The sequence below is a fragment of the Stegodyphus dumicola genome, chromosome 1 (assembly GCF_044657685.1).
Source record: "Stegodyphus dumicola isolate Sdum_Otavi_A_Nest chromosome 1, ASM4465768v1".
Classification (NCBI taxonomy): Eukaryota; Metazoa; Arthropoda; class Arachnida; order Araneae; family Eresidae; genus Stegodyphus; species Stegodyphus dumicola.
This window is the reverse complement of record NC_140768.1, coordinates 153,698,157-153,724,642: the sequence shown is the minus strand read 5'-3', so window position 1 is coordinate 153,724,642 and position 26,486 is coordinate 153,698,157. Positions and strand designations below refer to the sequence as shown.

Here is a 26,486-nt window from a genome sequence, read left to right as displayed (position 1 = left end):
AACTCAAATAGCAAGACCTTTTTGCAACTGCCTTATATCTTTCACATTTTTCACAATTTTAAATGACAATGCGAGCGCACGCCTCGGGCCAGGGAAGCCCGGTTACTCAGTTTCTGAGAAAAGATGAACGGTTAAATTCCAGAAATGCTTGTGAATGACAAGTACATGATCTTAAACGCAGCTACTGAGAAGGTCGAAAAATTTCACCAACGGGAGAAATTTTTGTATGACGTTTTTGTAACGACCGGGCCTCGCAGGCCCGACGCGTGTTCTCGCGAGTTAAGTAGGTTATAGTTAACACTGTAGCATTCTAGTTGGGTTGGAGGACGAAAATCCTTTCCGACACAAAATCAAACAGTTAGTTTTCTCGCATGTACATCATGGACTTTATAAGAGATAGACTAACCCAGTGGGCGGGGCGCGCGTCACCGACATGTCGGCAAGAAAGAGTAGGGACGATCTGGTTTACTTTAACATTGAAACCTATGGTGTTTGTATCACATAACTGTTTTTAATTATTAAATGTGATACGTTGTATAGTGATGAGATTATGAAAGCCACAGTTTTTTTTCAAATAGGATTTAATATATCTCATTAAAGCACTTTTTACTGCATTTCGCGCATTTTTTTCACGCGTAATCCTTGTACAAACATCTTTACTTTGGTAAAACGGTAAAAACTCTAAGCACAAAATTTATGAACTTAATTTTGCTTAAAAATAAAGTAGAATTAAATAAGATTGATAGTACGTGATGCTTTGAAATAAATAAGGTAGAATTAAACAAGATCTGATAAAAAAAATTAATTTAATGATCATTTTCAGGCAGTGATTTTCCAAATTATAATAACATTACAAAACTATCATATTTATTTGATTATATGATCATTAAATTATTAACATTAAAGTAGATTTGTTATTTTAATAATTCATAAAATTCGGAGCATAAAATTTTCTGAGCGTAATGAAGGGGAAAAAAAGAAGGTAAAATAAAATCTAGAAGCACTCAGATTTTATATTACGCCCAAAAGAAACCTTTTTTTAAAGTTTTTTGTGTTACCTATATTTATTGAATATCAAGTTCTTTGCCCGTAAACCACATACATTTGAAAACAGCATATCTTTAGTATTTCCGCACTGGAGATAAAGCTGCTATTTTCCGTACAGTGCTCGCTCTGAACTCGTTGAGTTTGTTAATAAAAATTTCGTTAAAGTTTCACAAAATATGAAATACATTAAAACAAATTCGAAATTCGGCTGTCCAGATGCCCATGTTCGGGTGAAGGATTACATTATACAAAATTTGGTGGCTCTAGATACTGTCGTTTTTGTCACAGTGCGAGAAACATACATGTATTCATGCAGATTCTTCATTATTTAATTTCTTTACATATAATACAAGGCGATAATATTTGGTAACAACAATTTGAAAAGAAACACGGACACTTATAGTAAAACAGCGCAAAATGCCGCTTTGAAACTAACAGCCTTTCCAGGTTACCGCCGCTTTGGGCTAATAAATTAAATCAACAGTAAATAAAAAAAATCTTACGCAGAACTAAAAATAAATTTAAAAAATAATCACTATAAAATACAAACAAAATTAATTATTACGGTTAAATATAATTTTAATATTAGAATTAAATGTATAAAAATTAAGGAGTCGAAAGTGCTTATCACTATGATGTATTATGAAATATAATTGAAATAAAATTCCTTTATAGAAATTGTGCTATTATACTCATCTATAATTTTAAAAAAGCAGCACAATTTAGAATTTTAAACAAAACTTTAAAAAATTCGTTTTTAAATATTTTAGTACTTTTTACTTATTTACACCAATAAAAAGCATAAACATTGCAAGAGAAAATTGCTTATTTGAAATTTTCTATTAGTTCAGATTAAAAATATTATTTTCTAAAAGAAGTAGTTACAAATTTCCTTACAGCATAGGAAAAACTTAAAAAATATCCAGCCCTGAAAGTATGCAATAGCTTTATAATTATTTGGAACGTTAATTATGCTTGATAAATAAGCTAAATTCTTAAAAATCAATCTCAATTTCAAAAATAAAAATATGTAAAAATTCTAATTTGTGTAATGAGCCGCTACAACCAGCTTTTTCTTGACAATTATACACGCTGCAATAGGCAACCACTGTTAAATTTCTGCAAGTCGTCCCTACTCCTCCGGATGTGATCAAGGTGACAGCCGGCAACGCCTCAGACGAGGGAGAAAACCCGTTTGGGTTAGTCTATTTCTTATAAGGTCCACGATGTACATATACTGACGTTTCAGATGTTTCAGGTAAGCAGATTTTGATCTCTACTGAAGCGAAAGAGGTAAACATTAACTATCCTCTTACTCTTTCACAGTAAATTTTCCGCTTATAATTAAATAATAAGCTAACCTGAATCCTAAGAAATTTTGGGAGCTTCATTAAATCGCGTATAATTTTGAATGCATACTTTTGAATTTCTCTCTGATAAGTGAATATAATACTTTAATTTTTAGGAAACGAATTCAGCATTCTATTTGCTTGAATGAATGACTGTCTCACAAACAACAAGAAAAAGGGTATTTTATTGTTTACATGAGGTCAATATAAATGTGTAAGGAATAAAAAGGTTCATTTCTCAAACTGGAGTTTCCACTTTTTGTTTTGAAGGTGTTTGCGGCCTCTTGCTTTGCTGGGAAGCAGGCCTCCGAGTGCTCAACTCTCCTCGACTCGCTGATAATGGTTTCTGAAAAACAAAATGAAAACAATCTGATGTGGACATCAAATGACTTCTTTGTACGGCCTATTAAATTATACACATTTTTTGTTGCACTTCATTTAAACTTATTTCCTCTAATTTTATTAGAGATATATTTCTCATTTAATCAATTCAGTTCTCGCTTTGCGAAAAGGCAAAAAATACATAAAAACTGAAATCATCTTTAATAAAATTTGTAAAGTACAGAAAAAACTAAAACGCCATATTCAGTTAAGAAGAATTAAAAAGACAATTTTTACAACTAAATTAGAGACTGTGCGCCAAAACAAACAATTTAACCAACGGGTAGGAAGACAAAATTTTCGGAGCGCAAAATTAAAAGTTAAGTTTTAGTCACACGCGGTAAAAAGACACCAAAGTTGGTTCACCAACTGACTTAATTCAAACGAATCTTGAGATTGTTTGAGAGAATCTTAGATTCTTGAGATTAGATTTTTGTGTTTGTGATATTTAAATGAATTCGTTTTAATACTAAATGGAGAATTTTTTAAAGTAGAATTACTTCGTAACCGCTATATGCAGAATTTAGATGACGTTCTTAGATTTATAGTTAGCATTGGATATAGGCATCGCCATTTTTGCTCAGATGCTTTAATAATAATTTGCTTTAACTGCATTTTTTATAACTGACAATTAATTGATAAAATATTCCCACGTAGTACATTCTGTAAAAGGAAGGGAATACTAAGGTAACTATTACGTAAATTAATTATTATTAACATTAATCTTTAAGTTAAAATATGTTTTTTTTAAATATTAAAAAAGAATGGTATTTACCTCTGCTGTTGGTCTACTTGGTATGACATCAGGCACAGCACCTTTTGGTGGCAAAGCAGGTGCAGACTTATGTGAGTCACTGAAGCTCCTTCCTAAAGGTTTCTTCAAGACTTTAGATATCTTTGATCGAAGACTCTGTTCTTTTTCTTCTTTGGCGTTCTTGGAAGAATCGTCTGCGCCTATTTTACGCCCGCTTGCAACGTCGATGCTTTTGGTTCGTCTGTCAAGATATTTCGAATTGAAACTTATTCTGAAGACATATCGAATCGAAATAAAGAACTTGAGACATTTTTTGGAATACATTTTGAAAATATTTATTTTGAAGTATTCAGTCTTACCGCAGCATTTTCAGTTTTTCTTTTAAAGTTGTTCTGTGTTGTTGTGCTGCTATTGGAACACTTTCTGTGCTACCTCCCGGATCCACACTACCCTCTCTGGAAGACATAGGGGCCTCACTGTCCGTCGTCATGCCACTTGGTGTCTGGACACGGTATCTCCTCCTGTCTTGACTGATGCCACCATACCTAAAATTAAATCCATTAAAGATAAATTTAAAAGTGCTGGTTAAGACTACTTTTAATTAACGTTAATCTGGCAATATCTGCAGTAATTTCTTTTCATTACTTTGTTATACGACATTTCAGCGAGGAATGCTGTTATTTTTCTAGTTGCTTTCAAGTGCTCTTTTTTAAAATCAAAACCTTTTTTACCAAAATTGCTGATTCTGGAATTCCCAGCTAAAAATTTTAACTTTTTGCTTAATGGAAAATAAAAGATCATCCATTTCTTATTAAAAAGGTTACTGCTAAACAAATTAGTAATTTTCTTCATTCTAAAAGCCTTCAGATCAAAATTATATAACCCAAACCTTCTAAAACATTAGTTCTCAACCTTTTTTGCCCCCAAGCACCTCTTTCACCATTACTAGATTACTATTCACCCCTTTTTCCAAGACCCGAAAAATACAAATACATACTTATTTAAGTTTAGATTATTTATGCGCTTCATAAAATAAACAAGAAAAAGTATAGAAAATGGTGATAAGTACCACAACTTGAATAAAAGTAATTTTTTATATTCATAAACTGTAGTGCATTTTCCTCTCCTTCCCACATGTTTTCGGGATGTAACTGGAAGCACAATTCGCCTATTCGGGAAGTCCAGTGTTTGAATCCCGGCTACGGCACTGCACAGTTTTCACGTCTCCTGCATCAAGAAAAACCTAATGGCTCTACCAAAATAAAACTAAATAATTAACATCAGCCGAAATGGGATAGTGTTTAGTAACACTGACTGCCGTACCAAAGGGCCTGGGTTCGAATAACGGTGAAGGCATGGATGCTTGTAAATGTAAAATTCATTATTGTTTATTGCATTTTAATTTTATTTTCATTAGACTGTGCGGCATGGGGCCACTCTAAATACGCGGGGAGCCAGAAATCCTCTCGAGAGGTTAGTGGTAGGGCAAGAGAGGTGAGAGAATCACCTCTCTTGCCCTACCACCAACCTCTCCGGGCTGCTCTCTTTCAAAACTGAGGGCGGAACTGAGCTACAGCCAGGCTGTCACCTATATGGTGCTCAAGTAAATAAAAAGCTGACCGCATTCCTCCTTTAAAAGCATGAAATTTCTGCCTTTTTGAGAACCTTTTGTTTAGAAAGACAGCACAGAAAGGCTGCTTTCATCAGATATGAAGTTTTCCGAATTCAGTTCGTAACTAGCAAATACACTGCCCCCCCCAAGAAATGGGACAGTTCTATATCTCCCGTTCTATTGGGTCGATTGACGAAATTCAAGTTGCCTTTTTCATATTTCGAAAGTGCGACTTAGGATATAAATTTGAATTATATATAGCTCTGTTTTAATATAGGTACTTTGACACAAAATCGAACTTTTTCTGAAATACCATGCCAAAGTTTTTTTATATTCCGGTTCTACGACTCAAATTATGCTTAAACATTAACTTTCGTAAAATATGATGCGAAATTTACGAAGAAATTCAAAAATTTATCTTCGCCTATTTTTTTTTGGTTTGCGCCAAAAATAATTCACTTGGCGAACTTCTTACTTTATAGCAACCTATTTTATTTTCCCTTTTTACATTGTGCATGAACGAAAAAAAATCACTCGTTCCTACAAGTAATTTTAACAAAGTTGCGTAAAATACATTAGATGTTATTATCGCTTTCAACAAATAAGCCAAATTTCAAAACGCGCCAATATATAACTTCACGTATACCTTCGTAAATTTGGAATAAAAAGTTCTAATTTTTTGCAGTAGGTTTGCTTAGAAATACATATACTTTAAAATGATGATAACAATTGTGTAGGTTATCATTGAAAATTTTTTCACAAAATTTTTTTTATTTATTTAAAAATACAAGTTTAAAATATAAATCATAAAAAATGGACGAATTTTATTTGAAATGAACCTAAATTTCGAACTGTGAAAGAAGGAATCAAGTTAGTATAATAATAAAAGAGATGTTAATAAACACAAACCAAATTGAATTGACAGCGAGGAGATAAAATTTCGAGAGCTAAAACTGCTTTTTGAAATCTATAACTGTTTTTTAAAAGCTACCCGTCCAAGTTTTACAAAACGTGGCAGTTTGGCACAAATTGAGTCGTAGAATCGAAATATGGAGAAAAATTGGAATGTCATTTCAGAAAAAGTCCTACTTTGTGTCAAAATACCTATCTTAGAACAATGCTATGTATAAATCTGATATATATCCTAAGTCGCGCTTTCGAGACATGGAAAACTCAATTTGAATTTCGTCAATTGGCCCAGTAGAACGGTAGATATAGAACTGTCCCATTTTGGGTAGGGCAGTTTACATACAAAATGGATTGTAATAAGCTTACATTACAATAATTTTTGCTCTGACAGTCCTGTTGCTATTGTACGGGGTGAGCTATTTTTCTAATGTTGATTTTCAGTTGTTGTAGTACTATCTGGCTTAAACTGGGTAGGGAGTTACGTGACTCAGTTTTCTGGTACCTTAGTTGAATTGCTTGGAAAAGTTGCAACTGCTATTAAAGTTGTAGTACCTGTCAAGGGAGTATTTTTGTTACTCTAGTGCTAGTACGCGTAAACTTAGGAAGAAGCGCTCAGTATTAGTGACCTAGTAAATGTTCTGGAATCTAGTGTCTTCGTAATTATGATCTTCTATAAAAGGAATAAACTGCTTAAAGCAACTCTTGTTTTAATTTAGATGGAACAAGTAGTTACACACCTGTATTCAGAATCTGGAAGGGAGGAATCAGTTTCGTATCCGTAGCCTCCAAGGCTTAAGAGGCTTCCGGCCGGTGTGGACGTTACGCTTTCTCCCTCCGATTCCCAGATCTTGAGCCTCTGTTCGTGAGTGGTCCCCATCAGAGTGTGGTCCAATGACAGGGATTTCCTGTTCAAGGACTTCTGTCTGGGGGGAGGACGAATGATCATACTGGGAGGAGCCAGAGGATAGTTCGTCACTCGTTGAGGATTGTTCCAGCGCTGGATGGGATCGTGAGCTTTGTTCACCTCCTGGGCTGAAACAGCTCTGTGGTGGAAAAGAAAAAGAGGTAAGAAGCTATCAAGTTTTAAGACACGTTATACTGATCAACGAAGAATTTGTCTTAAACTAAGTAAGATAGATATTTCTATGTATTCTTGAAGGTTGATTTCTGGCATGCAATCAGATAGCTGCTGTTGTCTAAAGTTTTTGAATAGCATCACTTACTAGCTTCCCTTGGTCAGGATAATCTAGAGAATTACGTTATTTGGATGTTGGAGCAGTGAAAAATGAACAATGTCCTTGCCGGGACTCGAACCACGGATCTTCCGAATACGCGTCGGGCGTGCTGACCACTAAACCACGAAGGCAAGCTAAGAAGGCGGGAGAAATACCTTATAATCTGATAATTTGAATTAGGAGACAAAAGGTTTCAAGTTAAAGAGTCCCACTTTCATCACTTCGAAAAACCTATTACCAATGTTAACTGTCCTACCAGATTGGTGGCATCAGATATATGCAATAATATTATGTTAATACTATTAGGAGATATTGGATAAAAAATGTAATTCTTGTAATTCCTCTTTCTGTTCACAAAACTGAAACTTCTGCTTAAATTTATCTGCACTGATAGCTTTATAAGGTATTTCTCCCACCTTCTTGGCGTGCCTTGCTGGTGTAGTGGTTCTGCACGCTCGGCCGGTATTCCAGAGGTCCGTAGTTCGATTCCCGGCGAAGGCGGTTGCTAATTTTTCCTCTTGCTTGCTTCCAAAATTTACCTAATGCCTCTATAGCTTATGTATATTTTTGTGATATTATGTATTGTTTTATTTATTTGCTTAATTTTAGCATTTAAGGTAATAGTTTAGGATTTATTTTAGGTGTGATTAAAATTGGGGCCCCGTGTTTTGCAAAAAATGCTTATTTCTTGTAAAAAATTGCAGTTCTTCAATTCTTAAATTAGCAATGCTTAAATTGTTAAAATAGCGCAACTAGAAAGCGAGATACGGGGACAATGCTTCTAAATGTCCTCCGTATCTCGCTTTTCAATTGACAAATGTAGCTAATTGAAAATTGGTTACGTTTGTCAATTTTTCGCTAACTTGGGGACCTTTTCTTTGCAGGTTTAGGGAAAACTAATTTTAGAAGAAACCTAGGAGCAATTTTTCTTGAAGCTTCCAGATGCTCGTGAAATACCCTATTAACACGGTTTGGAAAGCCAGGATGAGTCTGTTGTCAGTCACCTCTGAGTGCTTCAGAGAGGCTGCTATTCAAAGCAGTATTGATATCAGGAATTTATGATATTTCTCTTGTGCTAAATAGGGTTTGGATATTATCTACGTTATTCTCATTAAGTAATTGATTCTGAAAAATTTGCAAAATGAATTACAATTAGATTACAGTATTAAAAATTATATAATGCAGCACCTTTTTAAGTTGAAGAAAACTATAACTAATAGTTTATTATCTATTCTTATTAAATAAAACTTATTAAATAAAACTAATGCTCTTAATATTCTTATTAAATAAAACTAATGCTACGATAAGTCAGAAGGCTTGCCTGTGGAGGAAAAACTTATAGACAAATTGACATATTCGAAGTTTTACCCAGATGGTATAGTTGTTAGGAGGTTACCCAAACGGTATAGTTATATAGTTAACAACTTATACCCAGACGGTATAGTTGTCAGGGAAGCCTACTGCTGGACCACCGAAAGGCCCAAGCTCCAATCCCGGAGAAGGCATATGTGTTTGTAAATGTACAGTGTCTTTACGGCATGCGGCACTCTAAATATATGGCGAGTCGAATGTCCTCTCGAGAGGTTGCTGGTAGGGAAAGAGGGAATAAGAGACCTTCGGAACCATCCCCCCGGGTGCTCTCCATCAAAATTGGGGGCGGAACTGAGCGAAGTCGTACTGTCACCTGTATGGTGCTCAAGGCTGTTGCCAACGACAGGCACAATCTTGCTCTCCTTGCCACGAGGAATTTCGTGGGCATGTTCTGATACTACTGCCACAGAAGTGAGATAAGTCACAGCATTACAACACATATTCGAAGTTTAAATCTAAATTTAAGTAAGAGTAGCTCCTAAATTTCTGTTGCAGATTCCTACAGAATACCTTTAAAATTCTCACCCAGCTATAAACACTTTAATGCCATTCGGAGCAACGTATCTGAGTAAAAAAACTTTCGAAACGTACGTGGGAACAAAATCGAAATGTAGAAACAAATTAAAGTCAGGCTACGAAATGCGACTGCAGATAACATCGTAGGGGAAGGTTTCTATCGATGGACCACTTTTACATAATGAGCCTTAAAATCGTCAAATTCAGCAATTTTACAGTTTTGTAAATTTTAATTACGTAACTATTAGCTTCCATACTACGCATATGTAGGAGCCACTGGCCCAATGAAGGAAACCGGTCGCCTTCATTGAGTCGGAGAGTTTCTATGAATGGGCCGGTGGCTATTTTCTTTCTAATACAGGTTGGTTGGTTGATTTAATTACGGCAAAGCACACTAGGGCTATCTGCCTAAGGGGAGGGATGCCTTCGTGGATGACCTTCTAAGGGAAACTGGCTCGTATACCGTATACACGTTACACATGGGGAAAACCACGAAAACTCTTTCTAACACAGTATCATCTTAATAAGAGTAAATAAAATGCTTAAATCTATTTTGAGCATCATTCGTAAATATAAAATGCTGATTAGTAGTTAACGCAAGCCACTAAAAATACACTAAAACATACTAATATCTTCCCATTATTCACAAGGAATCAGGAGATGGATTTTAGTTTAGTTTTTAAGCCTAATGCAAGAATCTACGAATTAACATTGAATTTCCTTCATGAGAAACACTTTAATGAAAATGAGAATTTAAGGGTAATTTGTAGTTGGGCTAGTACAAAAAGAATAAAAACCATAACTTGAAAACCTTCGAATGTATAAAATAATTATTAAGCCTATTATTTATATTAGGCTGTAAATCTTACACAAATTACTGCATCAATTATTTGTTCTTTATGACTTCGGTTGCACTTTTTGCAATAATACATTTTACATACATACAATAATTGATTTGATTGGATAGATTGATGGAACACAGGGCGATAGTTATTGTTGACCACAAAAACAACTATATATTATTATAGTTATAATATGTATTATCTTGTATTATCTTCAAAGAAATTAAATAATTAAGAACGTGCATCAATGTATGTATGTTTCTCGTACTGTAAAAAAACAACGGTACCTACAAACATGAAATTCTGAATAACGTAGTCCTCTATTCAAATACAGAAGCCCTAATTTGGAATTTGTTTTATTTTCGATTCCATATTTGTAACACTTTAACGAATTTTTGATTAACAAGCTCAATGATTCAAAGCGAGCAATAGCAATACTGTACGAAAAAAAAAATATTATTATCTCCAGTGCGCGAGACTGTGCATCGGAAATTCTAAAGATATGATCATTTTAAATTTATTTTGCAACATTACTGTTGAATCGACTTTTATGATTTAAGTGCGAAGAACGTGATATTTAATAAATAAAGGTAACGCATAAAATAATAACAAAAAACCGCCCCTTTGGGCGTAATGTTAAATATGAAAGCCTTCAGATTTTTTTTATTATTATTTTATATTAATATTTTTAGTTAAAAATACGGTACCTTTCTTTGACTGTCTTTACGTAAAATACCTAAAACATACTGATCGAAATTAAATGTTATTTTAAGACAAATTTTATAAGGATGAGCTGGGGTTTCCGGAAAAACCTTATGGTTCCAAGGGTTCTGTGAGTCCCCAAAGTTTGAAAATCGCTGGTGTATTCGCATAATAGAAGATGTGTAGATTTATAGAAAATAATTTCCTTCCAGTTTGGCTATAGTAAACTGAGCTGCTCAAAATGTTTTTCTAAAGTGATATATACATTTTTGTTACCTTCTAAAGGAAGTAGTTCTCTTTAACCGTTCATCTTCTTTTAGAACAGCAGCGGTTTTCTGAAGTTCCACGAAATGGTCTTTAACCTGTAAGGAACAGTAAACAAATATATACATAGACTTAGTAAAAAGAAAATGCGTTCCCTCTAAACTTTTATTATATTGTAAGAAACAAAAGAGAAAAATAAAATATTTTCAAATAAAACATTAGCCTCCTACAGGTATCAAAGAGTTATAAAAGGACCGGAATTTGTATAGCTCTTTTGGCATGAAACTACGAAGCCTTGATTATCCGAACTAGGTGAGAATAGGGTCGTTCGGATATATTATTTATGTATAGTTTGTAGAGATTAGGCCTAAGCGTAATTGTGGGAAATTCTTAATTAGACGTGTAACCGACTTTTCGCAATGAACTTGAAAAGGGTATAAAGGACCCTTTTACTCAGAACTCAAAGTAATTTAACTGATGTCACTTCTCATGATTACAAACAGCCAGCATTTATCGCGTAACTCAAAAAAGTACAGATTTCTAATTAAAACTAAGCTGTAGGTTAAAAGCTACATAGCAATGAATGACGTGCAAGTCATCTCAAACTTATACCGGTGGGACAAGCACTACTGGCAAGAATAACGCAACCCCGAAAACATATTGCTATACTAGAACTTCAACTGGTAACGTCACTTTCAACAGGCGGAACACGCTCTGATTAGACAATCTGAAACCTTTCTTTTAAGTAATGTCTCTTTCTACTTCATTTGAATAAGTATGAACTAAAATTAACATTCTGGCAGGAAATGGAAAGCGAGAATGGCAGAAAAGTTTTTTTACTTTTTTGCATCGTTAGCGGCCAAAATATGTTCCTCTCAAACATCTGAAACTTCAGCATACAACGAATTTTTGTTGGAAGGATTTCTTTTCCCGTACGAAGTAGAATGCTACAGTTCTAACAATAACCTATTTAAGTGAAGCGATCACATCTCTCTTGGGGATCTGTGTGCGGTTTTACCTACCGTGTGTAGTTTCCCCTTAGGACAAGATTACGATTGTGAGCATCAATAGCTAAGCAAAGGAGAGGGAAGCTGCATTCAAATGAGAGAGCTACTCTTAGTCGCTTCCGAAGAATGACTGAATGTCATTTAAAAACTCTCGAAATCAATCCGTCATGCGCTAATGCGATTGGGAAACGCACCGGGTAGAAAAGGCACGCAGGCGTTCGGGCGATTTGCCGATGCCTGAATGCACGGGTGTTTCGGGCGACTTCGCTGTGAAAGATTTAACATAAAATAACTGGTTATATAAAAATAAATAAGCCTTCACAAGCTTTCATACTTAAAAATTGTCTTTATTGAAATTAAAAATTTTAGTTAAAATTTTTTATTTCTTTTAAATTCAAGACATTGCTCTTTTTGTTATAACAATGGGCTAAAATGAATACGAGCTAGGCTCCTTTAAGAGGAATTGCACCAAAGCTTTCGACCCCTTTGAAAGAAGCCCTCGAATGTTTTGCCAAATTTAAGTAGCTTAACTTATGTCTTAAGAAACTATATTTTGACATATTTTCACACGGAATCACCGTTCTGAAAACAAACGCTAAAAGCTTCAGTATTAGCTAAAACACAAAATTTGCAAAAGAGCTCCTGTGCGACAGATTCTGATATTCGAACTACTTTGCAATGCGATCAATTGATTAGCTCTCGCGATTACTGCAAACATTTCGCCAGTAGTAGCTAAACAGAAACACTAAATTCATCAAGTAATTCGCGAAATTTGTGGGCTAGCTATATGCGAAAATACATACTTTTCATCGGTCTACCTGCGAGAGTAATGCTGTTGTGACAACAATTTCGTATGGACTATAAAATCATTAATACAATCTTGTATTCATAAAAAAATATTGATTAGTTTTGAACCATTAAATCAACAATAATAATAATTTAATCAGCACCTGTAAAAAACAGATACCTTTTGAATAGTTTCTTTAAACTCCGGACTCATGGGTAAAGTAGGTTTCTCTGAATGCGAAGAAACCTCAGCACTTACTTTCTCGACCTAAAATGGAAAAGAACATGCTAAGTAATAATGAAATAATATTGCTAACAAATATAACAAAAACTATTTAAATATAATATTCTCAATAATAATTTGATTCATTCAATAATAATAATGCATGATAATATGTATCAATATAATCTATCATTAAACAATTATCTACAGATACAAAAATGGTACTTGTGTATTATTCTACCGAACGGAAAACTGTCGCCAAGCAACGCGATTTAGCGCCAAGTATGGATAAAAATGACGTCACAACACACATAGTTTTACGTCTGCTATTTGATTACTGCAAAGTCCACGAAGGCTACCTATCTAAGGGAAGGGATAACTTCGTGGTGGACTTTCTAAGACAAACTCACTCATATACACTGAGGAACGCGCTAGTAACACGTGCCTACAAAAGTATTGATAACGTTACCTAGAAAAAATAGCAATCGTAATTGACATAGGCATATACAACTAATAATGAAATTTAATAAGTAACTTAGATACATTATAATGGCTTAAGAAAGAGCGCGCTCCCAACACGGGTACCGAAGTTTTATCGGAAAATTACCGAATTATTTATCTTGTGCCTTAACCGGAATATTTGCCTGAAGGCACAAAACTGACTTAGTTACAGAGATTGAAGACTGCACATAGACTAGACTGCCGGAAAAAAACTTCTCTCTCCTGGTGAGAACGTAAGGTTGCCTTACAGGTTTTACTGTCTTTGTTTACTGTTTCGGCCATGGAGGTAGGAAAGGAAGGAGGGGCCAACCGGCGCTAGAAGTGAAGCACAGCTTTAAAGCTTGGGTCACCAGATGCTGTGTTCTTCGTTTACATTCAGAAACTCGCTTGACAGGGTTCTAATAGTATTTCGACACACGACAATTCCATACAAATCGAAAAAGGGACACTTTCGCATGAAAGAAACATTCATAGTGTGATGGATAATAGCAATTTGTATAGTTTAGTGACATTTACGCAAAAATCACATCTTGGTTATTTTTCGATAACTAACAACAGCAATTTCGATTATAAATTTGTTTTATAAAATTCCAAGCTGTTGAATTACAAAAATATAGATTTTAAGGAAAATGTTATGCTTAAAGAATGAAGGATACCTTACGGTACATTTAAAATTGTATACGTCTTTCGATACCCTTGATAGAGTATTCGCTACTTTTATTTTATCTTCCAAACGCCAAAATGTTTTAAATAAAACAATTTTTTTTTTTACATCCATATATTATTTAACATGTACCTTTTAAAATTTTTTAGAGAAGAGGCTTTACTGCTGCTCATTTTAAACTCATCGTTTTAATTTTATATATCTGAAAAATAATCACTTTGGGCTTACACGTTTTACTTATTTGGGTTAATTAAAAATAAAATTACCATCAAATGCTGCAATCCTCGTCAAAATTAATAAATATACACACAGATATGCCAATAAGTTAGCTATTCCTTGATTTGGAACCACACATTTGTGTAAAATTATGCACAGTTTTACACAAATGTGTGGAACAGAAGAGGGATACATTTGCGAATTTGGCGGAAGTACCATGTGCGGTCAAGATGATGTGACCATGTGAACATGCTACATCATCAAGACAGCTTATTAAGAATTTGAAAATAGGGTAATCGACGGGGGTGAAAACATTTGTATATCCTGCCAAAGGAGGTCTGATCATGAATGGTCCTCTTATTGATTCCAGATTGTTAAATGTTTCCCACGCAAGTCTTTTTTTCTCGGAAATTCGAGTTTTATGCTGGCTTCTTAATGTACGCAGGTCATTAAATTATTTATAAATGTATTTGAAATGAAGAATTTATTTACTTATAAACAACTGTGAAAGTACTGTAAAGAAATCTAATTATTAAATGTATCTAATTTATAATGATTATAAATGTTATCTAAATATATAATAATCTTAATATTGAATTGTAAACATAAATTGAAATCATCTTAACAAATACGTTATAAAACTATTTAAGCAAGAATTGTTCGTATTGGAAAGCAATCTGTTAAAAGGTATTGTAAAGCAAATGCTATGAGATGCGCACTTAAGAATGTAATAAAGAGTTTTGCAATATGTATTGTTGAAATGAAGGGTAAAAAAAATCTGATAAGTATAATTAAAAGAATTATTCCCCTTACATTTTATAATAACTCAGTTACATTTTATAATACTTAAAAAAAAAAAAAAAAAAAAAAAAAAAAATCTGAAATGTTTCAGATTTTAAATTACGTCCAAAGGGGCGTTTTTTAACATTTTGTGTGTTACCTTTCTTTATTAAATATCATGTTCCTCGCACTTAAACCATAAGATCCAGTGCAACAGCAATATCGCAAAATAGTTTTAAAACGAGCATATCTTTAGAATTTCCGATACAGAGACTCACGCGCTGGAGATAAAAATGTTTTTTCTGCACAACGTTGCCATTGCTCGCTTTGAAATCCTTGAGTTTGTTAATCAAAAATTCGTCAAAGTTTTAAAAAATAGGAAATTGATCATAAAACAAATTTCAAATTTCAAATTTGGTCTTCCACATGCTCATATTCGTTGGAGGATTACGTTATTCAAAATTCGATGACTGTATGTACCGTTATTTTATGACAATGTGAGAAATATACATACATTTACGCAGATTTTCATTATTTAATTTCTTCAAATATAATGCAGGACTCTAACATTTTTGTGGCAACAGTTTGAAAAGTGAACCGACATTTATCCGTCCGACGCAAAATGCCAAAACGAAACTAATAGTCCTTCGGGATTCAAATCCCTTTGGACTAAAAAAAAACCCTTATTTTGTTTTCTTTTAGAAATGTTCAGAGAAAGTCAAGTACTATTTAAAGTATTTCGCCAATTCCTAATAATTCTCTAATTTAAAATGAACCGAATAGAGCATTAATTATAAATTGACATTTTTCGATTTAAAAGATGCCTCAGAAGTCAAAAAATCATGTCATATTTAAGAAAATATTTTAGGAAGAAGCTCTATAAATAGAAAAGAAATAATGCACAATTTTAATATTAATAATACAATAAACTTTGATCTTAATTTTTGCACCTTAACCGAATAAAATCGAATTCCTTCATTTTTTTTTCTAATGTAATTAACGATAACTTGTGAAAATATTTCATTCAAATTAAACCATTCTGAGAAAACTGTCCTATGAAAAGTATAGCATTTAATTCCGTTCAGAATGAAATGTTAATTAAAAATATGTTGTTTTCATATACTTAGGACTCTGAAGTGTTGTAGAAAAAGAAAATATATACATTTATATGTATATTTACGACGTAATTACAAAATATTTACATCCAAATGCGTCAAATCTCATTGAACTGAATGGTAAATGACCGAATGTTTTGGTCACCACGTAGGGATCACCGGTGCTTCAGAGCAGGATACGGGAGAAACTTGTTTAGGGCTACTTCATCTTATTTCCTACCTCCACCGTTTCGGCAGTTGGCGGTTTTCTTTAGACTCTAGAGTTTTTGAGTTTGTATCGCCTGTTTGGTGCTGCCGCTGCAACACATTACACACGAGAAAATCACGACAACGCCCATGCAGCTAATTCATTTGCCTGGAATCAAACTCAGGTCGAATTATCAATGTGTAGCGCATCACTTTCCCTTTGTTGGGTAAGCACACTTATAAAATCTGCTCTTTCGTCTCATGTAACACGAATGATTTTTCAGTCCTTTTTCGTTTTTATGAACAATGATAGAAATTAACTGTTATTTCTGCATTTATTTCTAGTATTTTGAAGCACATTATTCAAATACAAGTCCGTGACCAGTGGTCGAGCCGTCAAGTCGCTGACCACTGGCAGTTCCTCCAGGGCTCGAAACCCGGCGAACAGATTGGCTACATGGGCTTTTCTTCGTATGTAACGTGCAACCCCTACAAAGTCCTACACGAAGGTATCCTCCTTTACCTGTAAATAGCCCTTGAGGGCTCTTCCAGTAATAAAAAAAAAACCGAACCAAACTATCCGATTTGGGTCCTCTTTTCCACAGAACAGCAAGCAGTGGATTATTTTCATAGTTCTGGAATGAAATTGGTGTGCGTTAATAAGCACAGTAGGGTGCTTTATTTGAAAAAAGGATAAGCAATGCGTTGCAAAAATAAAAATCGTGAAAATAGAATAACCATTCGAATGGGATTGCGGTACGAAGGCTGTAGATTCCCATTTGTGACTGCAAGATTCCCATTTGCGGCAAGTACAGAGAATTAGCATCTGCTGAATGGGGAAAAGCATAGCTGGATATCGTCCACAATACACAAATAGATTTGGAACAATCTCCTGAGCGAAGTTTGTATTACAGAGTACAGAGCGTCTGGTAAAACGCATCGGCCTAACAAAGTAGCACAAAGTGACGAAATTCTTTTCACAAAGCTAATCAAATATTGATTGTCAGCTGAAAAGGGACGTCAGTCCTGAATGGGATATTAGTCTCGAAACGGCATTTTCCTTTGAATCACTATAAATGGCGAATCACTTTTGTTGTTGTTGTCTTGTCCATATTACATGGAACAATGGTTGCCAGAGAGTACTCCGAAGAGAGGTTGGATTTCTATTTTTCACCTGCAGTTTTGAAGGAGAGCACCCCGGGGTATCCAGGGCTCTCCCATCCCTCTCCCCTTCCTCCAATCCACACGAGAGGTCTTTCGGCTCGCCACATATTTATAGTGCAGCCATGCCGCACCGACACTATACATTTACAAACATCTATGTCTTCCCCGGGATTCGAAACCGGACTCTTAGGTACCTCAATAGGTTCCCGTAACCAGTATATCGTCTGGGTGATATCACGTTTGTTGTCACCAAATATTAGAGCCCTGTAGGATCTTTAAGGAAATTAAATCACGAAGAATCTGCATGAATGTATGCATGTTTCTCGCATTATGGAAAAACATCAGTAGTTAGAGCTAACCAGTTTTGAATAACATAGTCCTCCACACGAACATATGCATCTGGACGCACGAATTTTGAATTTGTTTTATTATCTATCTCATATTTTATAAAACTTCAACGAATTTGACCATGAAATCCTGAGTAACAAGCATATAGATTATCTGGTGAGTAAAACCAGAAAAAACTTGGACTTACTGAAATATATTAAAGAGACTGGGGTGCAGATGCAAACATTTTCAGATTAACTTCTACCTCTCTGACCAGACCTCTTTTGGAATATGGTTTCCAAATTTACTTTTGTGCATGACCTACTAACAAAATTGGAATGAGTGAAATAAACTGCTGCTTGTATTATCACTGGCAAGAGACATTTTCGTATCACAGATTTGGTATTATTTGAAAGCGATATTCAGCCTTTAAAATTGAGAACAAACAAGTTATTTGCGAAGTATTTTAATAAACTTTACAGGTTTTGAGTCCAAAATTGTGCTGCAATTTATCTCAGCAATTGGACTAGCAGACAGAGATTCGAGAGACAGTTCTTTGTCTCGAATTCGTTTGATGGACGAGTTGAATTAAGATGCTGAAAGACACTTCTTGAGAGCTTTCTTTAACCCCCTGGAGGGTTTGTCTGGAGTACATTTTCAGCCTAACTCGGAACTTGCCTGAATATGTATTTCAATTTGCTTCGGAGGTCATTGACCAAATCCCAGCAACTGTATTCAAATACGTAGGTTGTTTTTTTTTTTTTTTCAGCCTCCGATTGCACTGTATCATGGCCAGGTATGCGGTAGGTGGTTGGTGTGCGTAGTAGGCGACTGCGCATCTCCACCTCCACACGCTCTGTCACTGGCGTATTCAACACGCCATTTTCTGTTGAGTTGCAGTCACGTAAACATGGTTGTCGCCATTGATTCTCCCGCCAAGCGTGAATTGCGAGCTGTTATTCGTTTCTTGCAAGCAGAAGGGAACATAGGAGCGGAAATTCATCGAAGAATGAGTCGAGCGTATGGAAACAGCTTTATGACTGATCGCGTTGTTTGTGAATGGTGTCGAAAGTTTAAAGATGACCGAACTGATGTGCATGATGAAGGGGGTCAAGGACGCAAGTCTGTCGCTACAGACGACATTGTTCAACGAGTTGACCAAGCGGTTAAGCGAAATCGAAGGTTCACCATAAGTGAATTATCGATGAAATTCCCGGAAGTTTCAAGATCTTCCATATACTCTATCGTTACTGAACAGTTGCGCTACAGAAAAGTTTGCGCTCGCTGGGTCCCACAGATGTTGACTGACGACCACAAAACTCGCCGAATGGTTGCAGCGTTTGAGTTTCATGACCGTTACAATGCTGACGAAGAAGAGTTTTTGAAATTCATTGTGACAGGTGATGAGATATGGGTTCAATATGACACGCCCGAAACGAAACGACAATCACAACTGTAGATGCACACGAATTCTCCAGAGAGACCCACAAAATTCAAACGAACCTTTAACAACCGTAATGTTATGGCAACTGATTTTTGGGTCCGAAAAGGTGTGTTGCTTGTGGCGTTTATGCAGCCTGGAACAACAATTAATGCAGATTCATATAGTGCAACTTTGCGACGCTTACGGAGAGCTATTCAAAACAAACGAAGAGGCTTGCTGACTTCTGGAATTGTTCTGATCCACGACAATGCTCGTCCTCACAGCGCTCGTGTAACCCAACGGCTCTTTCAGCAATTTCAGTGGGATATTTTCGAACATCCACCATATAGTCCCGACCTAGCGCCGAGTGACTTTCATTTGTTCCCTGAACTGAAGCAGTGGCTTGGCGGGAAGCGCTTCCAAAATGACGTGGAGCTGAAAGAAAACCGTCACAACTCACTTCCAATCATTGGCGGGGACATTTTATGAAGAGGGTATGCAAGGCTTGTTCACAGATATGACAAATGGCTCAATCGTCAAGGTGATTATGTAGAGAAATAACCTGTATTGTACATTACTTTTGGTAATAAAATCTTTTTTTGTATATTCACCCGTCTTTTCTTTATAGCCTACGGAGGTTGAAAAAAATAGCCCTCGTATATAGTGATGGCAATAAAATGATCGTAGCTATTGTGGTAATGGAATCTTCATCAAGGCGCCTGACTAATCATTTAGATTTAGGATTAAGAATCCAGATTTCTACTCTTCTTTTAGATCTGAGCGAATAGCTATTGATGCAGCACTCAAAACTATTAAATTTGTAAAATCAACCGCAAATGCATGGAACTTATCAGACAGTCATAGCGTTATGCAGCCCATATGTAACCGGAACAAGGCGTGGAGAAAAAGCAGCTATTTCAATACTTAATATTCTTAAACAACTTTCTCAACAGCGCGAAATCTACTTTCAGTGGATCCCTTCTCACATTGATCTTTTTTGCAATGAATCTACAGACCTTTTGCCCAAGCAGCGAGCCTCTGACGCGTCAATTTCAAAACTCTCCTTGAGCTTCTCCAAGATCTGCTCCGAGACAGAAATCTCAAATCAGCAGCTATGGAAAATACCTCCGATTCACCATTGGTATAAAAGGCAGGCTCCAGGTGGCGCCCTTGCCGTTAAGACTGATAGAGATATTCAGTCCACCAATAATCAGGCTCACAAGTCGACATATCAGGTGTCTCTCATATGAACAGGGGCAAAAGACCTATCTTATTACCTACCTGTCTTATTCCGCAGGATCTAGTGGCATGTGGAATAAGACAACAACAACAAAACGTTGATGATTTTTTATCAACAAACTGAACGATTTGAAAGCAAGCAGTGGCTACACAGTATGGAAAAAATCTCTCCAGCGCACTAGACTGTCTACCAGAAATTTCAAAGATATACTGTTTTTAAATATTTTGTGATTTTGCCTTTGAAACGGATTTTATGTAGCGTAAGGGCCGAGAACGGGATATTTAATAAATAAAGTAAAAACACAGAACATTAATAATAAAAGGATAAGCCATCTTTGTAAGAAAACTGAACATTGATACGATGAACCGAGGAAAAAATAAAAAATGTTTGCCATTATTTAATGCTGGATCCGGAATTCTAAACGTATACTGCTATATTGTTTTTAAAATTTTTGTAACTTTGCTGTTGAATTGTATGCGGCGTAAGAGCGAAGAAAATGATGCTTAATAATGGAGCTAAGAAGACAAAAAAAAAAAAAAAAAAAAAGGGGGGGGTTAGTAGGAGTGAAACAGCAAGCTGGTAGACTGCAAGCGCAGCGAGAGTGCAGTGAACCTTAGCAGATCATTCTGGGCGACCGTTAAAAAAATATGAAACCTTTAAATTTTGTTTCTATTTGTAGTGTACTTATGATCTACAAATAAAAATTTGCTTAGTAATATTAAAGATTAAGAACGTTATGGAGAAAAGTGATTAATACTCACGTCTTGCACGATTTCATTGATCTTGGAATGCATTTGCATGGCTACCTGAAGTCTTATTCTCCATTCTTCTCTCTCTTTTAGAAGAATTTCTCGTTCTTTCTTCATACGATCGTACATTCCTCGGAGTTTTGCATGAGATTCGCGAATCTCCAGTAGACTGCTGTGGAGCTAGAAAAAGTAATAGTCATTTTTTTAATGTTTTCATATAGGATCCATCCCAATAGTCACGCGTAATTTATTTTTCGAAATAAATCACAGCAGTTACTAGCCAGCAAATGGGTTATGCAGCACTACGAGCTACTTCAGCAAACATCAGCGACAAAAATATTTCAACATCTTATTTTACTTCACGGGCCTTTACAGTATCCATGAGTAAAGTGAAACTTAATAATTAATTCCATTCAGACCTCATTCAAACCACACTTTGGGTTTTACAACAAAAGGTAAAGAATAAAAGATGAAAAATATCAATATTTTTCCAATATACAAAGCAGGCAATCTGTCTTGAAATATATAAATATCAAAATCAAATTCCTTAAAAGGAGACACCTGGATTCAATCGTTATCTAACGAACTTTAGAAGGGTACCATTTACCTTCGTGGATTCGAAAGATCCTCAGACCCTGGACTAGCTTCGGTGCGAACTGTCCCGGGCACTAATTAAAATTCACTAGTCTTAACCTTTTATAAGTTCTTAACATTTGTATATCCTTCTAGTCTGGTTAAATGTATGTAACGTAAATTAAGGGGAAGCTAGGGAAGCGTTTAACTTAATTGTTAGGAAAACTTAAAATAAATGTTCTAAGGTTTTGTTCGGAAGACTTTTTTTTTAAAACATAGAAATTCTTCAAATTTTCATAATGTCATGATTAATCTAAAAACCAAACAAACAAAAAATTTCGAACAGTTTTGGATTTAACCGTTGATTCCATTTGTTCAAATAATCAATAGAATCCTATTTGCACAGATGATTCTCAGTCTGAGGATCATGCTGATCAAAATAGCAAGCTATGATCAATAAGACGCCAAACAATCTAATAATCAATAATTTAATTGTCAAATAATCATAATGTATTGTCCTTTTATACACTCCTTTATACATTGCTATATGCGTTACTTCTGTTTAGATGCGGCAGATTCATTAGTACCTTGCTAGTTGATTACATTCGTCTTCTATGGAATTAATTTATAAACATTTCGGGACGTGAATGAAGCGCTTCTCATCTATAAACCTAATGGAAGAAAATTTATTCGTGGAACTTATATTAGAAGGAAATTTGTTCAAAGAAAGGAAAGCAGAATCCATTTTAACTTCCATATACACTGATTCGTCTTATTTGTAAGTAAAGAAATTGCTGGAATTTTACAACTACAGAAGCTATTTACACATTTTAGAACAATTGCGGTGTTGCTTAGCTAATGTTTAAATTGTAAAGAAAATTTTTTTAAATGTTCGATGTACTAATCTTTTTTTCTGGACTATACGTATGCATCATGATTTCCATGCCATAAGGCTTTTCGTAAAATTTGCAAGAATATTGATTTCTATTCCTCTTTCACTACGTTCCGGAGTCCATCAATCGTTGTGGATTTGCGTTTGGAAAGGTATTTTATAAGGTAATTCTTCCGCCTTCATAGCATGCCTTCGTGGTGTAGTGGTCAGCACGCTCGACGTGTATTTGAGAGGTCCGTGGTTCGAGTCCCAGCAAAGGCATTGCTAACTGCTTTAAAAAAATACCCAACTTCTCTACATCTTTCCAACCGATCAAATGCACAATATTAATAAGGTGAAACCTAATACAAACATCTAGACATGCCTTTGTCTAGATAAAGTTGCCCTCTTTGAAAGTCATTTTGGTAAAGAACTGGAATTTCTTCTGTAAATATCGGATGCGAAACTTTAACTGCCTAAAAGAGCATTATCACAAAGAGGTCTTTAGCCTTGAAACGGGATATTGCATCGAGGATTACACTAGCTCTATTTATATCCAAACATCTTGCTTGTACTCTACTAATTGCATATCTATATTCTACTGTTGTGTAGATAATTGTTTGATCGTGTTATAAAAAATCAGGTGAATTATTTTTCTGATTTAAGAAAATTTTATTTAATTCTGAATTATTATTTTAATGCTTTAATTTTGGGGGAAAAACAGATGCTTCTAAGAATATTATTTATTTTCCTTTTATTTAGAATTTTTGTCCAAGCTTGGATTCCGGAAGGGAGGCGAATTTGCTAAGTCATGATTTTCGCGGGTTATTTTTGTCTTTAGAAAGTTCGAGAACAAATTTCTTTTGTACAATTGACGTTTTGACAGGATGTACGTGACGGAAAGGTCAGAGGTTGCCACTTCACCTGCGAAGTAAGTCATTTTGTTTGGCGATCGGGGTGTCCGGTCGTTGGCTAAGTAAAGAGAGAGCGCATGTGTGATCCCCCTTATTTTTGTCATTCAGGGTAGAAACGCAAATTTTAGGCCCAAATAAGGGGACGATAACTAAAGCCATTATGGGAGCCCGTGTTGTGAAGGAGACGAAGAAAGTTCGAGTTTGAATCACTTTTTGACTGAGAATCAGATTCTAAACTTTGGGGTGTTGTGAAGCGAAACAAAAAGACCCATACAGTTCGCTGTTTAGATGTGCTTCCGGCGGGGAGCGGCAAATATGCTCCCCGGCCGCGTGTTTCGCTAAAATGCGAGAATGAACTATGCAAAGACAGGACGATGTCCTCTGAACTTCGACTTGAAACCGAGAGAAGGAATTTGGTTATCGTAGATGGATGAAAACCTGCGTCAGCCGTTCTCTTGAGTACCTAGCCTGCAAATATTCTTACGGGAATGTACCAGGACTGCTACTCCGAATACTCCAATTTTCCTTAGACGGTATGGCTGACTTTCCTTGAGTGTAATGCAATTTCTTGCAGTGCCGTTCGAGTCCTTGTGGTGTGGATTTGCCAGGTGTCGTAAGGATAGAATTAAGATAGAATTCTCCTCTATTTCAAGATGTCTACCTAAAGATAAGTTTTTCTTGTGTTTTATTTATTCCTATGAACTTTAGGGAAATTCCAGAACTTTCTTTAGGACTTTATACTTCATATTGAATCTCTAAATTAATTCTAAATCGCTGAAATGTGTCTCCCTTTTCCCTGTCTTTCTTTTACAGAGACTAAAATGGAAAATCTTAATAACTTAATTATGGTATAAAAATATAGTTTGTTTTGTGAAATTATCCTTAGTATAGATGTTGAATTTCAGAGATGTACCTGAAGAAAGAAATGTGTAATACTATCCTAGAATTTACAGCAGTAGTTCTGGTTAAGGTTAAATTAAATGGGTCATAAAGTGAATTCTGGGATTAATTTCATTATATTAGTTGAAAGAAAATGAAATTTGTAAATCCTTAATTTGAATGTGTAAATGATATAAATTGATTAGTTCGCATGTGTAACTAAAATAAGGAATTGAGTATTGATTACTTAGGAAGTGAAATTTAATATTAAATGTTGAGGAATCTGAATAGAATAAACTTGTATTTTAATCTGGAAACCTATTTCTTATGTTTTTCTTTATTTCTAAATATGAGTTTCCTTACACATATATATTGTATATTCTTGTTATCCGATCCTCTCACGGCATGGTCCCGGATGATATTAACACAACGCAAATTATTACTACTTGTACGATGACTAGAAATATTCAAATTTACTAGCTCTTAAGAGTTTACTTTCAGTTTGCTAGGTATTTAGTCAGTTACGGTCTCACCTGTCTGTTTCTGCGTCGGTATTTTCCTTTAGATACCACAGTAGAAATAGAACATTGATGCCGTGACTAGGATTCGAACCTAGGTTATTGCGGTTATCTGTTTTTCCCCAAAATTAAAGCATTAAAATAATAATTCAGAATTAAATAAAATTAACTCTGCTAAAAATGCCCCGTAGAAACCCATAAAATTTTTTTACGGGGAATTGGCCTACGGGTACCCGTACAGTTCTGCGGGTACCCGTAGGCCAATTCCCCGTAAAAACCCATAAAAAGAAACCCATACGGTTGTACGGGTACCCGTAGGCCAAATCCCCGTAAAATCCCATAGAAAGAAACCCGTACGATTGTACGGGTACCCGTAGGCCAAATACCCGTAAAAACCCATAAAAAGAAACCCGTACGGTTGTACGGGTACCCATAGGCCAAATACCCGTAAAAAACCTGTAAACAGAAACCCGTACAACTGTACGGATACGAGTAGGCCAAATCTCTGTAGAAACCTGTAGAATTGTAGGCACTATAAACAAAACCCCAGTAAAAAGCCATAGCCAAAAATCAGAACTTTATATGCATATCCATTGGCCAAATTTCCATTAAAAAAAATGGATATTCCGTAGGTCTATGCCTTGTAAAAACCAGTAGACAAAAGCATGTACATCTATACAGGCACCCATACGCCAAATCCTGTAAAAACCACTACACAAAAATCCACAGACCAATAAAGGTACCTCTTGGAAAAATCACTGCACAAAACAGTAAACAAAAACCCATAAACAGAACTAATAGCATTATACAATAGTGGAGTATCAATACATAGAACGGGTATCCATATACAGAATCCCTATAAAAAACAATACACAAAAATAGAACTGTAAATCAAATTTTCATAAAAAAACATAAACCAGCAGAAGTATACATAATTAGCACTGATGAAATGTACAGAACTAAATGGCGGAGAAAGCATGTAAAGTAATTTTAAATAAAATTCAATGCGAATAAATAAAAATTTTAAAATATCTAGAAGCCTAGGAGCCCCTGTCCTTCTTAATGCACGTAAAATATCTATAAACATATTACAAAATATTTGTATAAATTCTCTTTACAAAATTTTAAACTACCTTTATATAATTTTGAAAATAAAATGAATAGAAAGATAATAACCAAAGTCATGATTCACAACCATCGAATGATATATGTACATATATATATGTAAGAAAAATAAGGAATAAGCAAAAGATTAAATTAGCAGCGTAAAATTAATTTTCCTTCTCTATTCTAAAAACAGTAATCTTTCTGCACTGCATCATTTCGAGATTAATTCATGTCATATGACTCTTACATAATTTGATGTTG

The 26,486-nt window shown here is 35.1% G+C and overlaps 1 protein-coding gene across 1 annotated transcript in view; it reads right to left on the bottom strand.

Annotated features, from left to right (window-relative positions):
* Positions 1-2,562: 2,562 nt before the first annotated feature.
* LOC118188743 (uncharacterized) overlaps positions 2,563-26,486 on the bottom strand; it is a 240,108-nt gene continuing 216,184 nt past the window's right edge. The window contains exons 21-27 of the mRNA XM_085822219.1: positions 21,376-21,543; positions 12,957-13,043; positions 10,995-11,080; positions 6,790-7,095; positions 3,891-4,076; positions 3,553-3,772; positions 2,563-2,742 (exon numbers count right to left, since the gene is read on the bottom strand). Coding sequence (XP_085678345.1) covers positions 2,635-2,742; positions 3,553-3,772; positions 3,891-4,076; positions 6,790-7,095; positions 10,995-11,080; positions 12,957-13,043; positions 21,376-21,543 — 1,161 coding nt within the window. The 3' untranslated portion in view covers positions 2,563-2,634. The remainder of the gene's footprint in view (positions 2,743-3,552; positions 3,773-3,890; positions 4,077-6,789; positions 7,096-10,994; positions 11,081-12,956; positions 13,044-21,375; positions 21,544-26,486) is intronic.